This window comes from Ischnura elegans, chromosome 5 (genome assembly GCF_921293095.1).
Source record: "Ischnura elegans chromosome 5, ioIscEleg1.1, whole genome shotgun sequence".
Taxonomy (NCBI): domain Eukaryota; kingdom Metazoa; phylum Arthropoda; class Insecta; order Odonata; family Coenagrionidae; genus Ischnura; species Ischnura elegans.
The window spans coordinates 76689803-76715481 of record NC_060250.1 but is presented as its reverse complement, the minus strand read 5'-3'; the positions used below and the strand labels follow the sequence as shown (position 1 = coordinate 76715481).

Below are 25679 nucleotides of genomic sequence, written 5' to 3'. Positions count from 1 at the left end.
TTAAAATTACAGCTCTTTTTAGAATAAAGCGTGATAATATTCTACCGGCAGTGAAATATTTTTTACTTGTGGGAGGAGTTATTTGTATTTTGTTGTAGACAAAATTTAGAGTGCGATTTCATTCTCGTGGAACGCGTTCTCATTAGGTCTGCTACTGCTTCGCAGTGGAGCCTCCGAAAATAACATACACTCTATAGTATTTGTATTAGTGTAATAATCTAGCCAATGGCGTAACTAGGAATATGCCATGGGGGGGGGGGGGGGAATGAGATGGCCTGGGGTGGCGACCACTCCCCCCCCCCCAAGTAAAATCTGGTAAAATTTGTGAAAAATAACATTCCTGGAAATACCTCATACCTATACAGCATTTTGGCTCTAAAAATTGAACTTTAAGCAGATGCAGTTATCATATGTCAAAACTAGACAATAGTTTTAAATATTTTTATATTTCTTTGAGACTTTTTGGGGATCTATCCCCTTATCCCCCCCTCCATAGTTACGCTTCTGTATCTGGCTTTGCCTTTGCGCACGAATGCGGAGCAAGTATAGAAGCCAATGCCTGGCTTGTTGTTTAACTCCTCGGCCGCCCGCAGTCCTCACTCAGACGGTGACTCCCTCGTGACGAAGCGGCGGCCTTTACCCCTCCACGCTCGTGGGCACACGTTTTTTCCCCTTCGCCGGCGAGAGACTTCAGTTGTCCCGCCTTCTTCCGAGCGGAGCACAAGACCATTCGCAGCTCCTGCCGCTCAGCCTCTTCGCAGGCGACGCAGTCGTGACGCCCCCGCAAATCTGCGCCGGAAGTTCCGACACCCAGAGGAGTGTTTTCTCATTCCCGGAGATCTCCGACGTGACTTCACCCTCCCAGACAGACTGTGGATACCCGAAAGTGCGAGGATATTTGGATATTTTATTCGTCCGACCTCGCCCGAGTGTTCTAAGGAGAGCGTGCAGCCATGAATGGTGAGTCCCATCGGATGTTTCGTTGGACCCGAGCAGTTCACTTGTGGATATTTCGTGTGAAGTGTGAAAAGTATTTCTGGTTCGATGATGCGATGGCTTATTTGGTCGCTGTGGTCAGTTTGATTTCATCGCCTCTTGGGCACGTTGTTCTTGAGTGATGACGTCGAAGTTTAACAGCTCCTCGATGTGGTAATTCCTCACTGTGATATGGTCATGCGTAGATTATTGTGGCGAAGTGAATAACAGAACTTGAATATTCCGTTGGAAACTATTAGGAAGGCATGCTTCGTAATGGGGTTGTATCTTCGCTACGCGTGTACAATATTTCCACCGGAAAAATGCAGTATATAAAGATTAAATGGGAGATATTTTAATAACTATTGTGAAACCTTTCATTCTGACAAATCCATGTGGAATCACTGGAATCATTTTGTCATTCTTACGTATTAGGTTAGCTCCATGATCCTGTGAAAATAAGCTTTCGTGACAGCTGATACGAGACGAGTCTCTTTTGATCTCCGTTTATGCCTTTGGCCCTCATGTAGGGGTGAAAGTCCATACGATATAAACTGTATTTTATGTTAGGACCTGATACTAATTTGTAAATAATGTTTACCTTTTTCTGTGGAATGCGTGCTATTTATATTTTTACTAACACTTCGGAATCCACTCATTTTATAAGTGACTCCTTTTGGCCAAAACTATACTTGATGAATCGTGATTTCTATATTTTGTTTCGATGAAATCCAGCCCTTGATAACCAAATTTCAGACTCCTCAATTGCTCTGCACCTTCCTTGAGGGCATATGTAGATTATTCTCCTGAGTCCTATATCCTCATCATGTGTCGTGAACTTCTTAAACCTTCCTAACGGCATAATGTCAATGCCCAGGGTAGGCGTGGCTTTTTGTGAGGAATCACGTTCCTTAACGAGGTGCTATGTCGTGGTATAGCCCTCGTATGATACGGCGTTTTCCTTGGCGTCAAACTTTACTAACTGGCTTATGTAGGGTATCTCTCTACCCACAGGCGTATGCCGGGGAAGGAGGGGTGTGCAAATATAAGGTAAAATTGCGTAGCGTCGTTTGAATTAATTCAATCGAAATCATCCTCCATGGTATGGCTGCAGCATGCAGTTATACTGCCTCATATATTTCATATTCGTATTGTATTTATATATAAAATTACTTCGGTTTAAAGTAGGCGCCCCCCAGTGCTATTGTTGATCCGTCCTCTTAAGCTATTTCTTGGCCGGTTACGCGTGAAAAATAGAGAAATTCTCAGATCCGAAATCTCCTTATGACTTTGACGAACATTCCTGAAGTGTCTTGACTGGCGCGATCGCCTCCCGTCACCGAGTTTTCGCTGTGCATTGGGGCCTAACCAATCCATTTATTTTCGTATGGTAGGCTCCTCAGGGACAAATATAAGGAAGCCCCTACCCCCCCTCCGAAATGAAGATCTATGTACAAGAATCTGTGTCTACTCATAATTTACCCTCGTAGATGTAAAGGTCATAACTGCCGGTCGCCACCTTCAAATGCCGAAGGAATCACGTATTTTTGGGCGCGTTTTTCCATTATGCTTGCTTCGTGAAGAAGTGCTTCGTCGACTTAACTAAATGCACTCTTTGCGTTCTTCCTCCGTGAGCAATTCACTTCCACTTGACTCCGCAGTTTCGTTCCGAGTAGAGAACAAACGACGGCGCATCACCGTTCGTGATCCCGTGACTGTGAGCGTAACAATTCCGTACGCTTTATCCTGCCGTGGCTTATCTCGACGATTCCTCCGTGAAAGTGTTTCGTGCTAATGCTTTCTTCCGAGACAGCTGTGCATTGCGTGGCCCTGCATCGCAATGCATATACGCTCGCCTGAATCCGGTTTAGGCGTCTCGCGGAGTGATGCTCCGTGCGTGTGACGATCTTCATTGTTTTTTTTTACGCTGCCAGGCAACCAACGGCTACGCCCCCCTCGCTTTCTGTGCTCTCGGAAAAAATTCTGTTACTCAGTGGCACGCTTTGTCTATTCTATGACTCTCACTCATCGAAGTGTCTCTATTATTAGAGTACAGCAGAATAAAAGTTGAATAGAAAAAAAAAAACTCTTAGATTTCACATGGTAATGGTCATGCTTTCCCCGCGTTTGCACCTGACGATGTCGCACAGCGACGAAACTGGTCGATATTAAAATTATTTACGTGAAACCAGCAAGGTTTTTTATTCAACATGAAGCAAGTCACGCCTCAAAATATCTGTTATACAATGTGCAATTTATTCTTCCAGGTTGAATTTTTCTCGAGGGAACGTGAGTGGGTGTATATAACTTTGAGCCTAACTGATGTTACCGAAACAATATTTAAAAAAAAATTTGGATGAATATGTCAATGAACCAGAAAACTGAAAGCCAGATAGGCGCAAATGTATGTAATTACAAAGAATAGTCTCGTCATGAGTTAGGTGAGAGTCATGAAGTAGATGACTCCATTTATAAGAGTAGACAATGGGTTCGTCATCTATTGAAAACGTGTAAATTTTACTCAAAGGCGGCGTAATTTGTTCTCTTGATTCATGAATTACTTTAATATTGAAGACCGACACTGCTGTAAGGATTATATATCGATTACGTTTGGATGTCACTCCTTCGTCGGGTTTATGGCTTGTTTACTGAGATGTGTGAATGCCTATGGTTATAATAAATACATTAATTAAATATAATACAGCTTGAATGTATTGAACGTTGATGAAACTGCACCTGAGATAAATTAACATAAATCTCCAGGTCAGGGAAGTTGATGGTTTACAGTAGGAAGATTAATTTCGGTGTTGAATTTTTTTATTAGAAATTAACCTTCAGCACTGAGGATAGCGGGTCAACCCGCTGAAACGTCTGAACGTTTTTTTTTGAGTGTCCCTTTTTTACGTGTGCCTATGTTTTTATTGGTACCATTTTTGTGCGTTCTCCTCGATCGGCCACATACTTATATTATCGCTTAGTGCGCTTTCATCAAGATTTTTTAAATTATAAAACTTAGTATATATATTGAAACTTAGGTTGTTAAATTGTTTTGCCGAAGTTAGGTATTTTTGAGTCTCGCTCTTTTTATAATATTGGAATATTGCGCTGTGAAGGCTGTTAACGTTTTGTAGCGTAGTTATTTTTGGGTTTCCCCGCATCAGTGATTAAAATATGGCCCTCGTTTCTTCTCCTACGGTGGACACCTCATCGGGTCGATTATTTCCCCATTATTCATTCCAGTCTTAGCCCTGACAAAGCTTCCAGCAGAAGAGTAGAAACGTCAGCCAATTTTTAATGATTAACGCGGAGAAATCCAGAAGTAACTCTTTTACGTATGGACTCCACCAGCGAAAGTTTCTATACTCCGACTGGAACCGTTAGCTTTGATTTCTGAGTCACTATATTCGCGTGGGCGTCCATTCGGAATTTTAGTTATGTAACAGTCTCGGGAAACTGTTTCATCTTTAATGCATGAATGTGACTATTATGCTTTTGACCACTTTCCTGGGAGTTTTCCTTTGATATTCCTCATTCATTAATCGTGGGCCGAGCTTCCGATTCCGAAGCATTGTCCGAAAGAGATATCATAGTCTTGTATCATTTTAGAATTGATATAGCGTGCCAAGTCCCGCCAGAACAGTTTGGTGGCTGAATTTCAAATCACTTACTCATGACAATGGATACCGTTGATAGGATGTTGAAACATGCCTCTCCCTATTTAGACTCGCATTTTTTCGACACCGACTATAACGTTTCGTATTATCGGCACGCTGGATCGGATGATAGAAAACGGGAAGGAGATGGATGAAAATATAACCGGAAATTTTGAACAACTATCAAAATTAGTCACTGTTCTCTTTCCTTTGTAGGGGAATATCCGTTAAGTTCTGAAGTTCTGAAACAGGCGGGACCAAGCTAATATTTTGGCGGAGAATACACTATCAAATTTTTATCGGTGACTTAATCGAGTTGGGTCGAAGAAAACCGTGGTGAAACATCGTGAGGGTAATTCTGGAGTGGTCAGACTTGTTTTTTCTTACCACCACTCGTATTAAGTTCCGTATCCGTAACTACGTACCTATCGACTAATATACTATTCGGCGATGAATCATTAGCAATTTCTGGTAGCCCTGTCTGTGGTCGCGCCGAAGATTTGATACTAACATTCACATTGATTTAGCCAATCAAGAGGCAAGGCCTTGATGACGCTAGACGTGGTTTACAGTGGACCGATCGTTGTAAACACTGATAATAGCGGAAATGGTGCGATTTTGCTTGAAAAAAATTACTATCTTAGAGACAATGATCACTGTAACTATCGATCTCGCGGAATGTTAGTATATAACAGATTGATACTTCGTCGAAATTTAAAATATATCTGGTAATCAAATGACATTCTGCTTACATTTCCGGTGTTCCCTTTTAGAAATTCTCCAGTGTAATTCAGCAAGTCAGTTGTAAGGTATAGTGCGACTTACTGTGGAAGGAAGCGGTGTGGGGGTAAAAAGTGATAAGTTTTTCCATTTTGTGATCAGTGGGTATTTCGAATCATCCTTAACCCATCCTCTAATTGTTATATTACCCGTAATTAATTCTCGAGATGAGACTGAGTTAGAAAGACATGACCATCTATGTTACTAAAGAACTGTATAGTCGCCTACTTCAGTGCATATCATCCATAGAAAGCTCATGTTGAGTACCCAATACTCATTCATTATTAATTATACCCAATACCATTGTGGGCCATCGATTTGTCAAAAAAAAACTTCGTTGATTATCCTCTCTTTTTATCCTTCTACTGAAGATTTTAAGCTTTAATTCCAGTTCTTCATGGAAGTTGCAGGGTATGTCTGAGATTTGAGGCTTTTAAGTGAAACTGCGTTTTAGTGGGTCATTATAATTACTCCCTTTTGGGTAAAAATGGGATTGCCTATTTGGGAAAGGAGGATATTGACCCGCCGTCGCGCCTAGCAGTACCATTTTTTACTTGACCACATATTCCGGTTATTTGGTCCTCTTGATATACGGAGCAGCAGTTTACTTGCGACGGTTTTCCAAGAACGGAACCATATTGAGGCTTCGGATAAATTGAGTATCCGCCTAAATCAGGAATGTTGTAACAGACAGGATGTGCCCCAATTAACAGGAATTTTTCTTATTTTTCGATGTTTCTATTTATGTTCCTCACTCCGAATACGGCACTATTTGGCCTTTACATCAGGGGATTGTAACAAATTACAATGGGCGCCCATAAATAACCTTATGGTGGATAGGGGTAATTTATCCAGGCGAGACTTGAACTCGCGACCTTCAGTTTTCCAGGCGAGGACAACCTCGCCACCACCGGAAAAATATCAGTTAAATCGATTTTTCGTTAAATCAATTTTTAATCGAAACGAAAAGCCGACTTTCAATAAGAATCGAAATTTGAACCGAAAGACGGACTAATTTTCTAATTTAAATTAACGGTTATTTTTTAAATACGGTTCGTACAAAACATGTTTATTATTCATTCAATAAACACTTAAAATACACATTTGAATAATAGGAAAAAGTCCCAAAAATCCAATCGAAGTACATATATGATTTAATTATTTGTAGTAAAAATTTACAAATGCAGGCATATTAAAATTTTGGGATCATTGTTTGGAAACATTTAGCTCCACTAAAGTTTTAAAAAAAGATCAACTGATTGAGGTGCTTTCTCGATGATCGAGGGCGTTCCTTACCAATTTGACCTACCTTAGAAAAGGTCTATCACTAGGGACGGATGACGTTATCATAGGCCGATAGTGACGCTGCTGAGATCAAACGAAATGATCAGGTTCGAAGTTGAAAAATGGAGTTTCGATTGAAAATCGGAAATCATGGCTCGATCTCGATTTTCTCGATATTTTTCGTCGTTCAGACTGCGATCGTGCCAGCGATCGCACGAACTATTGTGCATTCACCCTACGACGGTGAAAACTATGCTGAAATCTAAAGCGAACGAGATAATGACGGTTTGCAAAGCTGTTGAGGTATGTTGGGTTTAGTTATCACTGTGCTTAGCGTGCATTAAACGCATACTTCTTCTTCTTCCCATATTCTTTCTTGCTTGGACAACTCATGAAAAAAATGGAGTGATGGGATCTTCACAAACTTTTCGTCTTTCCCTTGTCACTTCCTCTTCCGGTTTCGCAGCGCCTAACCACAAGGAGGTTGTAAATATCTAGAGGCGCTGTTTCCAAGTTTTTAGCCAGGTCAAAGTTCTGCCATCTTGATTTGACAATTTTTGGACTTAATCTCCGACTGATATTTTGAGGTGGCTAAGTTTTGTCATGAAAATGAACTACATTCAGTGAAAAATGCGACCATAATCACTAGTATATAGCCAGTGATTGTCATCGCATTTTCCCCAACATTCGCTATCTTCTTCTTCTTCCTTCCAGGATTAGGCTACTAAGCCAGTTCCGGCTCCACATTATCATCTTTTTCTTGGTCTTCCAATACTTATCTTGCCAAATGGTTGATATTCCATTGCTTGTTTTGGAATTCTTTCATTTGGCATTCGAAGTATATGTTCCTTCCATCTGTGTTTGTAGTCTTGTAGTTTATCGGTGGCTGTCTAGACATCCAGTTCATTTCTTATTTGAGTGTTTCTTAATTTATCCAATCTTGTGCAGACTTTCACTGATCTTAAAAATTTCATTTCCGATAATTCTACACGCCTTAATTCATTCTTTTTTGGTACCCAACATTCTGATCCGTGGAGTACAACCGTAGATCATTCGCGATACTTCTATTAATGTATAATTTCTGTGTCTTTTATCTACTTTACTAGTGGGGATATCCTTAAAATATACTTTATTACCTTTTTTCGTTTTCCGTTAGCTATAATAAAATTAAATACCAGTAAAAGTGCAGGTAGATGACTATTTGACTCTCGTAAAATTTGATTTTCAGCTGATCTGGTTGTAGAACGTAACCGTGCTGATTGATAATAATTTTTCCCTGGGAAAAGATATTTGCGGCATAACTTCGCGAAGACTACCAATGAAGTAAGAAAAAAGGTTTAAATTGTGCGTTCCATAGTTTATTTTAAGGTATTCATGAGTTATGACCAAAAATTTCACCAAATAATAAGCATTGACCCTTATGGGATTGTCAATGTTTTGGTCAAAGTGGGCGTGGCTCGTTCTACCCAAGCACCCCCATTTCGGCCACACTTAGCTCCACGCTCGAAACCAGTGGTGCCCTCTTTAGGATAGTAAAACCTCCTTGCCTAATCATCGTAAGGTGGCAACATTCGGAACTACGTGTACTATTCAAAATTCACAAACTCATTATTAACTTTGTGGTATTCCATGATAAATTTTCTATTACTTTCACCACTTCTTTTTTACATAGCGCTACCCGGGTTTCGATGTATTATCATCATCTTCAGGTGCAAATAATTATCTATTTAAATAAATCATATTTTGCTGCTGAAGATGATGATAATTCATCGAAACCCGGGTAGCGCTACGTAAAAAAGAAGTGGTGTAAGTAATAGTGTAATATCCAAGAAAACTTACGTATACTATTGTCAGGACTTGCGTTCACACCACTAGTTCCACCAATTATCGTGAAGACGATCGCTGGAACAATCGTAATATGAACGAGGTACTTGACGATTAAAACTCGATGTTCGATTTTAATCGAAGTCGTTTTTTTCCATCACTACACCGAGGCCGGCAAATGAACGTACTGTAACTTACAGTCTGTAAGTGCTGAAGCACGTAAGATTCTTCGCGCACATAATCGTCGTGGTGATGCCGGCGCTGCGGGTGAGGTTTTTCGCGTTTCCTCGTTCAGTCTCGTCCTCCCTCACGTCCCACGTGTTTCCGCCCCTCCCCCTCTCTTCTCCACCCACAGCCCCCACCCACGTCGTGAGCTACCACTAGCGAGAGGAAGGGGTGAAGGAGAGTGTTCGAGGGAGAATTTTCCGACATCTGCTGCGATGCTCGCGGGCGGGAGCCGAAATCGTCCTTCTGGTGCATTCGCAATGGGAACTCTTTGCATATTGAAGCCTGAATGAGGTCGTTCGCTTTGATCCGAAATCGGGATGGACTCCTTCGCCAAAGTATTCGGTAATACGTATTTCATAACTGAAAAGTATTTTTGTGTCGCGGAAAACATACGGAAAATCTTAGGTTTTCTTCTCCATAGGAAAATCTTAGTTACAGAGACATGGGCTTACCCAGCGAGGGGTAGGGGGGGCCGGGTTACTAGGGGGGGCAGCTGCCCCCCCTAGAAACAAAAATCGCAAAAGTCTTTAAGCAAAATCAGTACTGAATTGAAACGAAAGCATTCAACAAATTTTATTGTAACCCACGAAAAATGATATGTATTATTATAAGATATGTAACCAAAAGAAAACAGTTTTTTCAAGGAAATAATCTCATAAACTAATGTCACAACTTAGTTTGCCCCCCTAGTTATGATCCTGGGTACGCCCTTGTACATGGACATGACCATCTATGCCACTGAGACTCCATAGCCAGGAAACTCTACGGAAAGGAAATATTTTCCTATGGAGAACAAAAACTCAGCGATTGGCTCATTATGTGGCCGATTTGCTCGTCCACCCTTTTTTCTCATAGTTTTCGAAAGATTTCTCCCGAACTCATCTCAAGGCTTTACTACGCAGACTTCGTCACTGACTGAATATCGTTGGATTATATTAATTGACTGGATTCGGCTGGGAATAAGTGATTGGTTGTAGATCAGGAAATATTGTCATGAAGTTAGAGAGCGACATGGCAAAAACCCGAAAAATCGGAAAAGTCTTCCATATATGAATTGTATTCCGAATGTCGGTTCGGGTTCGTATGGCCTCGATTTTCAGACCCTTATGGGATGGGGTTGTGTGGGTCACGTGTTGGTCTGCTACTTTTCCCAGGGTCGTTAGCGCTCTCTCATCCAGGCCAAGTTTGTTTGTGTTTTTACGACCGGATGCCGGGAAGGTCGCGGGATATCCCGAAGAACAAGGGTTTCGGCTATTCCTTGTACGGGTCTGGACTGGTATGCATAAGAAGTGATGCTGTAGTATATCCAGTGTGACATCCTTGAGATTATTTGGTACCGCTCAGTCCTAAAGTCAATTAGTCGCATTGCCAGTGTACGTATATTCACCCCTTGATAGCTATATCAACCGTTTTACACTGGCCATTGTCCATTACCCTGATTAGTTTTATCCCTTATGCATCTAATAACCTCTTCTATCGTTCTTTGAGGCTACGTGATTACTGAAGACTGTTCCTTCTCATATATATGGTGAAGCAGGACTATTTTCATGAAATTAAATAATACGCCTGCTGCTAAAATCCAGATCTGATGTAAGTACTGCAGTTTAGGTGAGTCACTTAAGTGATGCCCCATTGAATGTATGCCGAATTCTATGGAAGCAATCGGCGTTAATAACTCGTCAGAAATCCTCAGAAAAAGTGGCAAAACGTGCCCAAATCAATTTTCAGGTTCTCATTTTAACCTGTTGCTCTGATGAATTAATATTATGAATTTTTAATTAAGAGCATGCTCCTCAAATTTATTGACGACTCTAAGTAGCGCTGTTAATCAAATAGCAAAATGAAGAGGACCTATTGATACGAATATATTACTAAATATTTTTTTAACTAGTCTGAGTTCGTTATGCGTTCCCATTAAGATCAAACTTTTGGAGCTATTTTGATCGCTCGATATTAATTACAGGGCACTGTCCTACGTCATTTATTCTCTCTAGGTTATTTTCTCATGCAGTGAATAGTTGGCAGTCAAAAACGTTTGTAAAAAAATCACAAATGCAAGAAGCTAAACTCTGTAAAAAGCGATCGTTAAGTACTATGTAACATTACTAAGGCCATCCACATTAGGCTGACGCGCTATGCATAGCTAATAGATTTTATTAAATTTATTTTTATGTTACAATATTTTTTATTATTTTCCTCACTAGACTAAAATTAGACGAATGAAATAAAATTTGGCGATATCTATACCCACTGTTATGATCAGAATAGCCTCATCAATATTGACGTTTTAAAATTTCGCACGACTTCACTTATACCACTATATCGACTAAAATCAATAAGTTAGGATTTTTTACAAGTCACAAAACCTTTAGCAATGTTCAAGCTAATATATGGTGCAAATCAATTTATTTTAAATGTTGCAGCTAATATCTCTATCGCAGAACGCTATATGCTATATTGATCGAAGTACGTATTTATGATCTACCCTATTTTATTAGGTTTCATAATGTGAATTTGAGCTAAAAAAATCGGTGATTCAAATCGAAGATCAAGAAAAGTTATTTAGGATTTTGCTGTCGTACTGTATAAGTTGCGGTGGTTTACTATACTATTATAACTACATTACGATATAACTACATTACTGCTGCAAAATAGAAGAAAAAGGAAACTTTCAAGTGTTTGGTGTGTTTGAAGAATTTGGAATGTCGTAGCTGTACTTGCATGAAAATTGGAAATTATAGAAGGGGTTTTTGACGGTTCTTTGTTCAAAAATAAGCAATTCAGCGCATTTCACTGCGCAATCGTAGAAATTTGTGTCGACAAGAATTTGAACTTTCATTTACCGCACTACATGGAACTAATATTAATCGAATTCTGCCATTTACAAAATTTCTATGGGTTACAAATTGGCAAGCATTTAATCTTATTATAATTGCATCCTAAATGCATCTAATTGACAAGCAAGGGTTTGCCAGTTATCCAGCGGGATATTATCGTTAAAAAGAGTTGGAAAAAAATTCCTCTGTACCGGAAATGTAGGGTTTGTTTGATAAAGGCATGAGTTGTCGATGCTTTTGATCCCAGATTTGCATAGATCCTTGTGAGGTCAACAGTCCTAAGATGGGTTAGACTCAGCTGTCCATTTCTCTCTCCTATCCGCTAGCCTTTCCATAGGGACGTATTTCCTTTCTTTTACATGCTCTATAACCCGTCTTATGTAACTCATTCGGGGCCATCCATTACCCTTCTTTCATTCCACCCATCCTTCTGCGATTGTTTTCACCTGGCCATCATACCTGTTAATGTGGCCAAATAAGTTGTCCCGTCTTCTCCGCAAGTTTTTTGCTTGTTTCCTCTTGAGTTTGCCTTCTCTAAAGCTTCACAAAAATTCAACACCATTGCAAAATGTCATCTCGCATGGGTAGCGGAGTGCCCTACTTTACCGGAATGTCATTTCACGGAACTCGTTTATAATCAGGTGGCTGAATCAGCACCATAAGTATCTACAAGGGGGAGTTTTTGTGATTGTTGCTTCAAAAATTAGCCTTAAGTTGGAATCAGAGGATCATTTACGCAATCATTTTCCCTGCCATTGAAAAGCATTGACGAAATGATGAATGGAGTTGTATGTGAAAAAAATGATCATGATCGTGTGATTAGGTTTTAGCTTTCAATGGGATAAATATCGCCATTCACTCTTTTATGCATTGAAATTGAAGGCCTATATTACTTATAGTGCATTCAAGAATCAATATTTTCTGTTTATATATTACTCTGCAGGAAGTAATTTCATACAGTCTCCGTAATACTGGGGTGTATAAGATTTAACGGCTAAATGATAAGTTTTGGTGCGGATTTTATATTTTATTTCTCAGAATTATTCAGCATGGTTGAAAGCGGTCAAAGAGTTTTTCTTGGTGAATTAAGACCCTCTTGTAATTTTTTATCATATTAGTAGTTTCTTTTTATTTTATCAGCTTTCTTTCTTACATCTGCTTATCATTCTTCTCCTAGGTGGAACGAGATGACAATATTTTCATTGTAATAAAAGAAAAAAAAACAAACTAGTGTTTATCTGCCTACTTTACTACTTTACAACTTTCTAGTGTTCATTATCATAATATAAGAAAAACACAAAGCATTTTTTTGTTGCGATGAATTTGTGGCAGTGAAAGTTCGTGTGATGGTGTCGTATTTTATAAGATAAAACACTCAAGCGTGTTTTTTCGTATGAAATGTCTAAAAATATTTTTAAAAAGAATGTTTGTTTTTCGTGAAAAATGATCGTTTGATCAGGCCATAGCTTTCAGGCTTAGTTTAATTAGGTTTTAGCTATAAGCATGTGAAACTGGCTAAAGGGAGAATCCGCATATGGTAGTATCACCACCCATTTTCCCCCTACATATAGAATCCCTTCGATCGGTTTGGTTGGCGAGCGTGATTGCATTCCGAAGATGTTTCTTTCCCTTCCTCCTCCATCGCCACAACTACCTGTCTGTTCGCCATCTCTCGGAAGGAGTAGGGGCAAGTGGGGAAAAACAATCCCCCCCTCTGCTTTTAAAGTATTCTGCCTCCGTCTCGTAGGGCTCCTTCCTGCTCGCGGGCCCAGCTTCGCTTCGTTTCGCGGGATTCGGACCCGCTGGTGTCGTCGAATGCTCGGCTGTCCGCGGCATCCCGTCGTAATCCGCGTTTGTGTTGACACGTGTTTCGGGAGGTGGAGCGCTTGGTCCCGGTCTATCCTCTCAGCCAGTCTCCCCTGCGGCAGCGCCATCTCGCGTCTGGTCGCCCGTCCAACTCCACCCCTCTCTTGCGACTCGGCCTCCCCTCCCGCCCCGGCCTACGGGATATCACTCGAGAATCGCATATTCAATGATCATGGAGTCCTTCGTAGCAGATCACCATGGATCGGCCTCTGTGTAAACAGAAACAAGTTCGATTTTCGACTTTTGCGCACACAATCCAGGTTTTAAAGGAAGAAGTTGAAATCACTTGATAGGTATGATTGAGAAATTTAGTATTTATAGTACTCAGATTGAAATTGAGTTTGCTTCCGTATACTGAGTTAAATATGGGAGATTTAGTCTATTATTTTCATAGCACTCGGTGTCGTAGCCGCGGCGTTGACCAGTTTTCAATCATATGTTCCATGATCATGGAGGTTCGGCCTCTGCGTAAACGTAAACAACAGTGGCGTATCCAGGAATTACGTTCGGGGGGAAACCAGGGGGAAAATGTTTTAAAAATAGGGGACTAAGGAATGGGTTTTAAACTAATTTTTATTCTCTTCACGATCGAAAAAACTTCATATATAAAAAAAAAATACTTTGAAAATTCATGATTTTTCAATATTTTGTTTTCTTTGGTGAAGGAAAATAATTGTGCTTTTATATTTCGGGGGGGGGGGGGGGTCGGGACCACCCGGACCTCCCCCCTGGCTACGCCATTGGTAAACAAGTGCGATTTTCGGCTTTTGCGCACGCAATCTAGTTTTAAAGGCAGTCTTTTTCGTGAAAAATGATCGTGTTGTCTGGTTTCAGCTCTCAGTGCACTAAATTTCGCCATTCACTATTAAGTGCATTTAAATTTAAGGTAATATGTAATTCATTTATGAGTACTTTTAACGCTCAACATTTTATGTTTTTATAGGTATTACTCTGCAGGGTGTAATTTCATAGTTTCCATGATACTGGAGTGCAGACACATTCCTAAATCATGCCAATCACGTGATGATTATGATTTAGAAAAGTGCTCCGATGGTAAAAATTCGATGGCGCCGGCGTCCTGGATTATTTTTTGCAGCGTGCGCCGGCGTCCAAGTCGATGGTGTCTTCGGTAACTGGTGATGGAATTGAGTTGCGAGAATAAGGAGCTTTATTTCTCACAATACTGACTGTTTACTGTTAGATTAAATGTTACTGTATTACTGTTACATTAAATATTGAGTATGTTTCTTGGAATTCAAATGTATTCTGGGAGATTCACAATATTATTTTCAGAGAACGCGGCGTTAAACCCGCGACTAGTTGTCGGTGTCTGAGGCGAACTTATATGATTGGCTGATTCGAAGAATTTAGGTGGTTCTTATGTTATTGATTTCGGTTTGAAATTTTATTGCCGTTATATTTAATTTGACAAGATACCAGGATTGGAGGCCTCCAGAAAAACTGATAGTAGGAAGAACGAGAGTGAATTGGAAACGGGGAATACAGAGATCAATTGAAGGATGAGGAATGAGAGAATAGGACTGCCATGACCTACAAGGAGAGTTCCTCAAGTGTTACCAACAGATCTTGATCGAATTTTGCTAGGTGATAGGAAATGGATACCCATGTGTTATAGTTTTTGTTTTATCCAGCAACGCTCAATACTTTTCGAGAGATTAGCGACGGAAAGAAACAGGAGAAAGCATAGCTTTATGCAACTCACACCGTGCACCGTTACACGTCAGTGCTCTTCGTCCGAGAACGGACGGTGAGACATTTAGGCGTTTTCCTGGTACTTTCCGTCGCTACATTCTCGAAAAGTATTGTGGGTTTGCGGCTGATATAAAAACTACGTATCAATATATGGTGCCCATTTTGTATCACCTAGCAAAATTTGAAAGAGATCTGGTAGTGACTCTTGAGGGACTCCCCTTGTGAGACAAATGGATGCTGAGTGACGGAAAACGACGTTTGTCGTAAACAAGCTGCCAACAACTTTCACAGAGAAGGGAAGTGTAAGGATACTTAATAAGATGTATTAATAAACATTTCCATCGCCAAAGTTTTTCATTACCAATAATATTGTAGAATAAAGTCAGAAGAACCAAGCGTGATGGAGTGGAATTTTTCCACATTGAAATAAACGCTTGCAATTTTCCACTTTTGTAAACTTTTATTCCTACCTAGGTTTCGATGTTGGAACATTATCATCTTCAAGGTAAAAATTGTTCCAATTTGTGCGTTTCACAACTTTTGTACCTTGAAGATGGTGTAGGAACATCGAAACTAAGGTTGGAATAAAATTTTATAATAACTGTGAAAAATTTCAAGCGTTAATTTCAAAATATTGTAGAAGTTGGAGCCCACCATGTTGGCATATCCTCACTGCGCGGCCAACTTAAGCGCTCTCATATAAATCAACTCTGGCGGTTTGCCTCGCTAAGCTTTCGGTTGCCTGCTATCGCACCGTTTCCTTCCTTGAAGGCCAACTACCTTTACAGGCTATAGTGTGCGAATTACCCCCTAAACCACGTTCTCTGGATCGTCATTGTCAGAATCAGGTTGCCTGACTCCACCACCCACTCACTGGCTCTGAAATTAAATGGAAGTGAGGCTGTAAATTCGATGCCTGAATGTTGAGCCTTCATTTCTACGTGAGAAGAATAGGTGGGAGAAGGTGTGGAATGGGTGAGGGAGTAACGAAGACAGATTCGGAGAAAGATGTTGAGCGGACTGGATAAGGCTTGCATGGGTGTAGGGTTAGCGTTTGTGAATACGATAGAATACATGTCGATTTCAGAATAAATATGCTACAAATGAGTGCTAACCCTTATTAACCCAGAGCTGCTTCTAGGAAAAATGTTGTTGGAAAATATGAATGCATAAATATGGTGATGTATGTATTTCCTATGTATTTGTGATACTGGGTGTATCGATACCTTTGATCGATACTATCGATTGTTAATTGTCGGTGCGGTCTGGTTGGTAACCAGTAAATAAGTTGGTGTTCTTGGAGTTTAACTGTTTCTTTTCTCGCTTGTGTCACGTCGATGACTGTTTAATTAATAAACGCAAAGTCTATATATAAATCATTCAACAAATGTCTCCATATATATCATTCGAGATCTTTCTTTTCCGTTCTTGCCATCCACTTGTCCCTCGACGATTGTCTTCATCAGGTCATCTTGTCTCAAGATGTGGCCTATAAGGTTTTTCCGTCTTCTTATTAAAGTTTTCATGAGACTCATCTTCTCTCCTACTCTTCTTAGGACCTCTTCATTACTAACTCGGTCGATCCATTTATTCCTCATCATTCTTCTGAAGCACCATATTTATTGATTGATTTCACATAGTCAATTGAATTTTGAGGTATTTTAGTAGTCCTTTGTTTGTCCTTTACAGTTCCATGACGTTTTTGTGAAAGAAATAAATTTAAGAGACGCAGTAGAGTTGATATCCGGGTCCTGTCCACTTGGTAATTTTGATGGCGACGTTTCACCGACTGTGCTATTGGCGTCTTCAGGCCAGGCTGAAGTGAAACTTCGCCGTCAAAATGACAACGTGATGCGAACCTGAAGGCCCCGAAAACTAACCTCAGAAATTCTAGAGCCGATTATATTATCCTCAAAGCGATTCACGTAATACCCCGTTCAGATTGCAATTGTCCCAGCGATCGTCCTAACGATCGTTGGCGGAACTAGTTGTGGGAATGAATGTCCTGACAATAGTTCACGTAGTTCCTAACGTTGCCACTTCACGATGGTTTGGCGCTGCGAAACCGGAAGAGGAAGCGACAAGAGGACGAAAAGTTTGTGAACCTCCCATTGCTTTTTTTATCCATGGATTTGTCCAATCAAGAAAGAATATTCGCGGAAGACATATTATTAGTTAAATACACGTTGAGTAAAGTAATATCTTAACCCTTCACCCCTCAACAGCATTGCTAATAGTTATGCAGTTTCTCGATCAGTTTAATTTTCAGCACTGGAGGGCAGCACAGGTTTTAACCATCGTCGTGAGAATGCCCGATAGTTCCAACGATCGCTGGAACAGTCGTAATCTGAACGCGGCATGATTGACGATACGGATGGTTAGATATCGAATGCAACATTTCGATACGTAGCTGAAATTCGCGGAAATGTCTCCGTCGCGGCCAAAAATTGGTTTATACACAGGTGTGGGCTGTACCTTCAGTCCTACCTACGTCCCTTTCCCAAACTATTCCTCCTCCCTTCTTCCCATTGGCTAGCCTCACGCTTTCCCTCCCTACCCCTTCCTCCGACTCAGAGTTCAACATTCCTGTGACGACCGTGAGGGAGGGGAACGGTTGAAGATCGCGGGGGACATATGGTTTTGCTTCCGCGGAATTTGACCCCTTGTGCTGCGCGATTCTGACTCGCGGTTTCGCACGAATATCCTCCGCGCGTTAAAGTGGCAGGAACTTCTCTTGGAAATGTGCCAGTTAATGTGAAACTTAGTTCACGTGTGAAATTTGTGATACCGCGGGTAAAAATTCCAATGTAAAAAAATTTGCAAGTCCGGGGTTTCATAGGGGGGCCTTAGGGGCCCCCCCAAACGATCAAAATATTGACTAAATTTCTTTGACGGTTATCATGACGTTAATTTTGTTTTGTGTATTATGGAGCCTCAATCATTTATTTTAATATTATTAGCTTTCATAATAAAATAAAGAGAATAATTCGTAATTGCTGTATCTTTCTTTTAATCTCAAGTATAAGAAGACCGTTTGCCTGTCAGACACTTGTGCTCCCCCCCAGAAAAATCCTGAATCTGCCCCTGCCAGGATTCATTCCATGGATTTTGAATTACATTATTTGGTTAAATTTTTGGTCATCATCGTCATCATTAGTCAACAATACTATGATTGGTTTGACGCAGCTCTCCATTCCTCTCTCCTATCCGCTAGCCTTTTCATAGCGACGTATTTCTTCTCTTTTACGACCTTTATTTCTCTTTCCCTTCTTCCCTTCCACCTGTTCTTCTACGATAGTTTTCATTCGGCATCATGCCTCATAATTTGGCCAACTAAGTTGTCCCATCTTCTGCTTAAGGTTTTTAGAAGCCTTCGTTTTTCTCCCACTCTTCTAGTAAATTAGCCATTTTCTTGCACCATTTCATTCATGTTCGTATCTGACTCGTATCTCTGTGGAGAAAATTCCATTAATTACTGCCGGAATCAATTATTATGGTAAAGGTTTCCTTTTAAGTTCGATATAAGTACGATGTAAATGTAATCATAAAGCTCTATTCTATAAATTAAACTTAGCCTACCCATCGAAATTATCAGTGAAATCTTATTTAAAAGCATTTTTCATAGCGTCATTGACTTTCAATGTTACAATTAGGCTTTAAGGAAGACAAAAATATAAATTAAAATTCTATATTAAAGATTAGTGAATCCCCAATTGTAATAACCTCTCCTCATGTGTAATATGAAGCTATTATTATATCAATGTAGTAATTAATATTGCCGATCTGAGATCCGCGATTTCCGTTACAACCACTTGAAGCATTTGTCAGCATTGATAAACTGAAGGGAATAACTTAGCACTATCTCATCTTCAGTAGATTCCCTGTTGGCAATTTAAAATTGCACTGTGTGGCCTAATACCATGCTGACGATGGAATTCCACTGTGGGGACAGGATCTGGGGGAATGATCAGTGAAAATGATGCATTAAGCTCCATAAAAAAACTACCTTAACCAAATGGTGATCTGTAATTGTGTTCTTAATCTGCAACTGTACTCTCACCTCACTACCCGTGCTCTTGGGACGTTCTCCGTCTCGTTGAAGGTGTTAATCGATTCAAGGTCGTCGTTCGAGGATGACCTACCCCATCCCACCCTATGGAGCGTTGTTATTGGATCTTATGTCTCGTGTGGCTGACCGTTGAGGTAACGACCTCAGCGAGATTTGCCTTTTGTGCTCATGCATGCATGATCGGGTTCCCTTTCATAACGGATTTTGAGTTACGTGATCTTGAAAGTAATGCCTTTAAGACCTTTACGGAATCCGTACGTCTTCTATTGCATTTTTATGCTCATTATTTAAAACCCAAGACCGGCAACTAATGTGCAGTATTTCGAAGTCTGTCGCGTGAACTACGGTGAAATATTGGGTCAATCAAGGAGAAATGCCGCACATTTTGAATGTATAGGATTCAGTTATTATGATTTCGCGGTAATCTTTCTTAGAAGGAGCGATGAAGTTTTCACTGCATATGGAGCAAAGCTCTTTCAACAAATGCTAGTACCTATAAAATATGAAAATTTTATACCTGTTTAATCAGTGGCGTAGCCAGGAATTTCGTTCGGGGGGGGTCCAAAACCAGGGGGGAAATTTTTTTAAAATTAGGGTACCAAGTTAAGGGTTTTAATCTAATTTTAACACTTTTCACAATCGAAAAAAATTCTTTGTTTAAAAAATACTTTGTAAATTCATGATTTTTCAATAATTTGTTTTCTTTCATTAAGGAAAATAATTGTGATTTTATATTTCGGAGGGGGTCCGGACCCCCCCCCCAAATATGAAATTAGAGAGGCTAGATTTTCTATCAATCTGCTCTTAACGAAAGGCACCAAGGGGACCATGGCTTAACGTCCCATCCGACAGTGTGTGGCACTTGAAGTACCCCCCAAAAAGCGCCCAAGCAAGGATCGGGATGTTTCTAAAAAATCACTGCGACCGCTGGGAATCGAACCCGAGCCCACTGGGTGGGAGGGCAACACTCCAGCCACCAAACCAACCCGAACCCGAGTGGGGTCCTATTATTTTACACTACGTAGTTAATATTACGAGGATCTTAGGTATTCCTTGTGGAATGTTTTCTCCGTGCTCACGGAAAGAAGGAAATCTTAGCCTCGCTCTGTTCCGTACGTGAAGGAACGTATTCTGTAGCGTTCACGGCGTGGATGCTGGACGAATGAGAGGTCTGACGCCGAGGTGGGGTGATCTGGAAGATGATCCAACGTCCTTGGAGTCTTAGCGAACCTGTTATCCGCCCGAGTTTATCGTTCCAAGGAAATTCCCGTTTGCGTTCCGACTCCAGGGCACCTGGAGAAGGTCGTTCGAATTGTGTATTTTTAGGATGCCGCTCCGTTTATGTGCGTTGGAGTGTGTGAGTGGTATTTCATTCCGAGAATCCTCGGGTAGGAAAGAAAAAGTGTTTAGTAAAGGCTGGGATCGTTACGTTTTTTTTTACGACCGTCCTCTCACGGGAATCGTATATCTTGTCCGCTTGATTTTTTAATGCCGAACTGCGAGGAAATATATACATATCACTCGCTGGGAAACTATTTTGAAATCTCTGGATTAGCGGGTGTCCGTGGAACGAGCAAATAATTTTTCTCCCGTGCGGGTGTGTCGGTGTAATTTCGCGAAGACGGTGGAACACGAATAGTGACTGATGTCTACCTACTCTGAGCTCGTGTACTTGAGAATAGGTGGAAGGTAAGTTTTGTTCGAATACAAATGCTTTTCGCGTATATTATTTTAAAATTTCGATATTGTACACGTCATCCATGTATGTTTAAATAACAAAAGAGCATAGATGGTATGATGATTCAATACTAGTGTTCGGACCACGAATATTACAAATGGGATCCTCAAGTCGGCCTCTAAATTTGTTGTCACCCACCGCGCATTTAAATAAGTTTACAGAAGTCGCCACTCGCGTCGCTGACGGACAAATTGATTGGAGTTTTACGGGGAAATAAGGTATTATTAGGGGCGTCAACTAAAATTTAAATTCATGATCATGTGATTTATCAAATTCATCTCTCTTTTATGCATTCCTTGCAATCATAAAGGTTATATTGTAAAATATTGGAAAAAAGTGGATCGCATTGCACTCATCACCGCGCCGCGGACATTTTTGAAAGCCGATTAAAATGCGAGCGAAGCGGAAACAGAAATCAGCCTTCCCTGGGATAAAATTGGGAATCCTCTATGCAGTCCCCTTGGTTCGCACACTTTCTGTCTATTTGAGTCGATCGTATCGCCATTTACATGCAACTAACGTGATTTGAATGTCAATTACAGCATACATCACCTATTACATCTAAAAGTAGCGCGGTGACGAGCCTTAGTTTTATGATTACCATTTTTTCTGTGGTGTTATGGTCATTGTATCAGTTTCTTGTCAAAGTTACTTATTTTTTGTAGGAGTAATCAAAATTTCCCTAAACTTACATTTGCAAACCCATAAGAACCCGAATGAAACGGCAGATTTTCAAACGATTTCTCCATGAAATATACCGCGGTATTATAATGGTATTTTGTTGCCGTAAAAGTTCATTGAGTATAACGGAAGAGCGTATTTTGAAATTTTCATTAAATTTAATTACGTACATACAAATAATGGTACTTAAAAGGAACTTTGTCAAATTTTTATACAAGTAAATACTCTACGCAAAGCTGTACGATCGGTTCAAATTACTGAAAAAAGTTATTTAAGATCACAAGGATTAAATTATCTCCGCTTTTTTACTTTTTAATACCGACGGATGCCGTGTAAAAAGTACAATAGCAAAATAATACCTGTTAAAAATATATTTTCTGGAGTTACCTAATGGAAGATCATCATGAAATAAGGTTACGCCTGAAAATTTTGAATTATGCCTAGTTCTTTTCGCGGTTCGACCTCTTTAATGTGACTCGTAATTAATGGTACGGACGGGCATTTAGAGAAAGTATAAGTAAAGAGCATGTTTTTGTTGCGCATTCACCGATATATGAGGCCGATGTTGAAACGATACAATGCTGGAAGAGCCGTGTACTACATCGGTTTTAAAGTGTGCAAAGCACGTGAAGGTTGAGGAAAAATCTATTTTAGAGAGGCAGGTAGCCGAGATTGAGTTTCCGAGGATGCAGTTAAGCCGAAGTTCCAGACAGAGGTAAAACTTCCGCATAAGCTGCCAACTGGGAAGGACTGCTTCTAGGCACTAAAACATTTGCGTAGTCATCACTGCTCTCAAACTTTCATCGCCACGATCTACTTCAGAAGTTCTTCGCTGCAAAATTTCTGTTCAGCGCCTGCCATTGACGCCCACCAGATTTAGTCGGCGCTTAGATCAGAGGATCCTTCTTTATAATTACTTAGGTTGGACGAGAACTTCACTTTCACGAAATCTATGATTTTTCGGTGAATGCAGTCGCATATACAGTCTCTCGTAATATTTCTAGAATCTTGGTTAATTTGGATCAGGAAGTGAACTCAATAATAAATGCGATAAAATGTGTGGATTTTATATCCTTCTTTACATATAGTTCTCCATCCTTCCTGTGTGTCGTTGTGCATCCAAATACAACTGAGCTGTAGAATAATTATCGGGAGAGAGAGAATTTTGACTTTTCAAGGTTGGTAAAAATTAGGTTGAAAATTTTGAGTATTTTCTTCTCGTATAGAATTCACGTAATGTAATAATTTGATTTCTATAAGTAAGATATGCCGCTCTTTATAGGAATTCGAACTCATTTATTTAGTAAGTTTTGATGACAAAAACTCCATTTATACTGTTTACGAAAGTGGTAAACCTATCCTCTTAAATCCTCAAGGGATCTGTAAGGCAAGTGTGCTTTTTTTAGGCGGGTTAGCTTCTTTGTTATTCATCTGCTGGAATGCCTAGTAAATGATTAATCAATTTATGTATAATTTGTGGTGTAAGGTGTTTGTAATTTATATATGGGAGTATAGAGTATAGAAGCTTAGTGGGTGGAGCGTTGGATTACTGACCGAGGGTATTGTGTTCGAATCCCTTTGGTTATCCTCATACTAATATCGTTGCTGAGCGATATTACCCAGGGAAAGTCTACAACACCTAAGTACAAAAGGGCGGTAAATCTTCATGTAATCTCAATTTTGAGGTTGGTATATGATCTTTTTCCGCTATTCAAAACAATGCATGGAAGATAATTATGTAATTATGATAATCAAACAGAGGTCTGTCTTCTAGGTTTCCTAAGGCTCCTAATAGTTAGTTAATGTCTTTGTTGTAAATAATATGTATAATAAATAATGGAGCAATAAGCATTATTATGTAAGGCATTGATACCCCATTTGAAATGGATGAACTTAATACGCTTGCGGCGTATTAAAGGGTGAGCTCTACCCTTACCTATCCAAACCAACTTTCGGGTTGAATCTCTGGGTGTGTGATCTAGATATCCAATGTCCGCTGCCGCTGATTTTTAGTGTGTTATTCGGGACATCACTCACGTGTTTTTTTTTCGTTTCACTCAGAAACGAGCTAGCCTCTTTCTTGACCCAGTCGGAAGACTTGGGAACTTTGCTCCTCTATCTCACCCCTATAACCATGGGCGCGCCTTCTGCAGACCTTCTCATCAAATACGACTTTTTGTTTCCGAGGAGTCGGTGAAGTTTTCGTTCGCCCGCCGGCAATGAGTTTGAACTTCGACCCTCCTCGCCTGTTCGCCCAGACTTCCTTTGCCTTCATTTTCATCCTCACAGACCCTCACCAACTTTTGGTCGATTAAGTCTCAGAGGAAAATATACAAGAGCATGCATTGATTCCTGATCCTGAAGCATGTCATGAATGGGTTCCTCAAGTGATAATATAAACAGCTTGACGTCAGTCTTCCAGATGATGATGGGACCTACTGCCTCAACGGTAAAATGTATCATGGGCCTATATGTTTACGAACTTGCTTTCGCTTGTAGAGGCGGACCTTTACCCCCAGACCGCTGCGGAAAAAGCCTGCGGCCTTTTCCGGTCACTCTTCCCGTTCTTACAATCTTAGCCTGCCGTTTCCTCTTTATGGATCGTTTTTCTATGATGTCTCACCTTCTTACATTGAATCCTTGGAATACCAAACAGCTCTTGGCTTCCAAAATTTCTGACTGGTACAAGATGTGGTCCAATGGCTGCTACAATGTCTTTGGTACCATTAACAATGCTGCAACAATGCGAACGTAGTTAGGTGCAACACTGGCATTGCCCGATGAGCCTGATCTGAGCAGGAAAAATTTGGCGGCTAGTCAGTATTTTAATGAAATCACTTTGATAGGCATTTACTTTTCGTCTTCATTCCTAATTAGAGTACCGAAGTTGGGGTTTTAGTGTGGGGCTTGGTTTTTCGTCACTGCGCAGCCATCGTGCGCACTCTTGCTTATATTTGCTCCGAGGGTTTATTCAGCTGCACCAAGCCGCGTGTGCTTTTTCCCGTCCCGCTCCAAGCCATTATCTCATCTCCCCTTCCCTCACGCTTACTCCCTCTGTGCTGGCCTGACCTCCCACACCACCCTCTTGTGTCTACCGGGTCCCGCCTCCACCTTAGCGTAGATGAGGATTCCGGACCATTTCCTCTGCAGACACCGTCTGTTTACCTCCCCTCATCTCTTCCTGACCCCTCGTCGGCGATGAAAAAATCCCAGGAAGGAGAATCCCCCCACGTATTTTACACGAGATTTTTGGATTGCAACCGTCTTGGGTCCCTTCATTTTAGGGTCTAGGGTAAAACTGAAATATCCATGATAAAATATAAACTACAAATAACTGCTTTAATAAATTCCCCACTGTAATATAACATGCCACTACCGAACATGATTCTGACATAGAATGTCGGATAACCCTTGTAAACCCTTCAACCCTTGAAAATGACATATAATGTCGAAACCTCGGTCGGTAGTGGATCTGTGCATTTAAATGTGGAAATTTCCATTTGTAGTTTATATTGTATCATGGATACATCGTATTTCCACCAAGTGAAGCCTGAAACGATTTTAAAACTAAAATACCGTATCTGGCAGAATCGGACGGAGGCAGAGGCGTAATTAGGAATATGCTTCGGGGGAGATGAGATGGCCTGGGGGGGATGAGATGGAAATTTTTTGAAAAATGGCATGCCTGAATATACATTTTACATCATTTCGGCTCTAAAAATTTAAATTTAACTGCAGTTATTATATTTCAAAACTAGGCAATATTTTAAAATTACTTTTTTATTTCTCTGATGCTTTGGGGATCCATCCCCTCCCATAGTTACGCCACTGGACGGAGGCAGATACCGAAATGGCGGATTTTATTCGATCCCATACTAATTGATACGGCTGGGCGCATCACTAACGCTCAAATGGTCGCATATTTTTCGTAACATGTTGCCCGTTTTAAATTTGAATTGGTGAAAATTTCTGCGCGTATGAAGTTATAAATTTCTCTAGATTTGCCTATATCTCTAATCAATAATTTTAAT

The 25679-nt window shown here is 40.4% G+C and overlaps 1 protein-coding gene across 3 annotated transcripts in view; it reads left to right on the top strand.

The window, feature by feature from the left end:
- The window catches only part of LOC124159088 (leupaxin), a 575831-nt gene that overhangs the window by 186075 nt on the left and 364077 nt on the right, over nt 1–25679 (top strand). The window contains exon 1 of one of the 3 annotated variants that reach the window (XM_046534631.1): nt 721–960. The exons of the other annotated variants lie outside the window; for them this stretch is intronic. Coding sequence (XP_046390587.1) covers nt 954–960 — 7 coding nt within the window. The 5' untranslated portion in view covers nt 721–953. Of the gene's footprint in view, nt 1–720; nt 961–25679 lie in introns of those variants that run through there. 3 annotated transcript variants of the gene reach the window in all.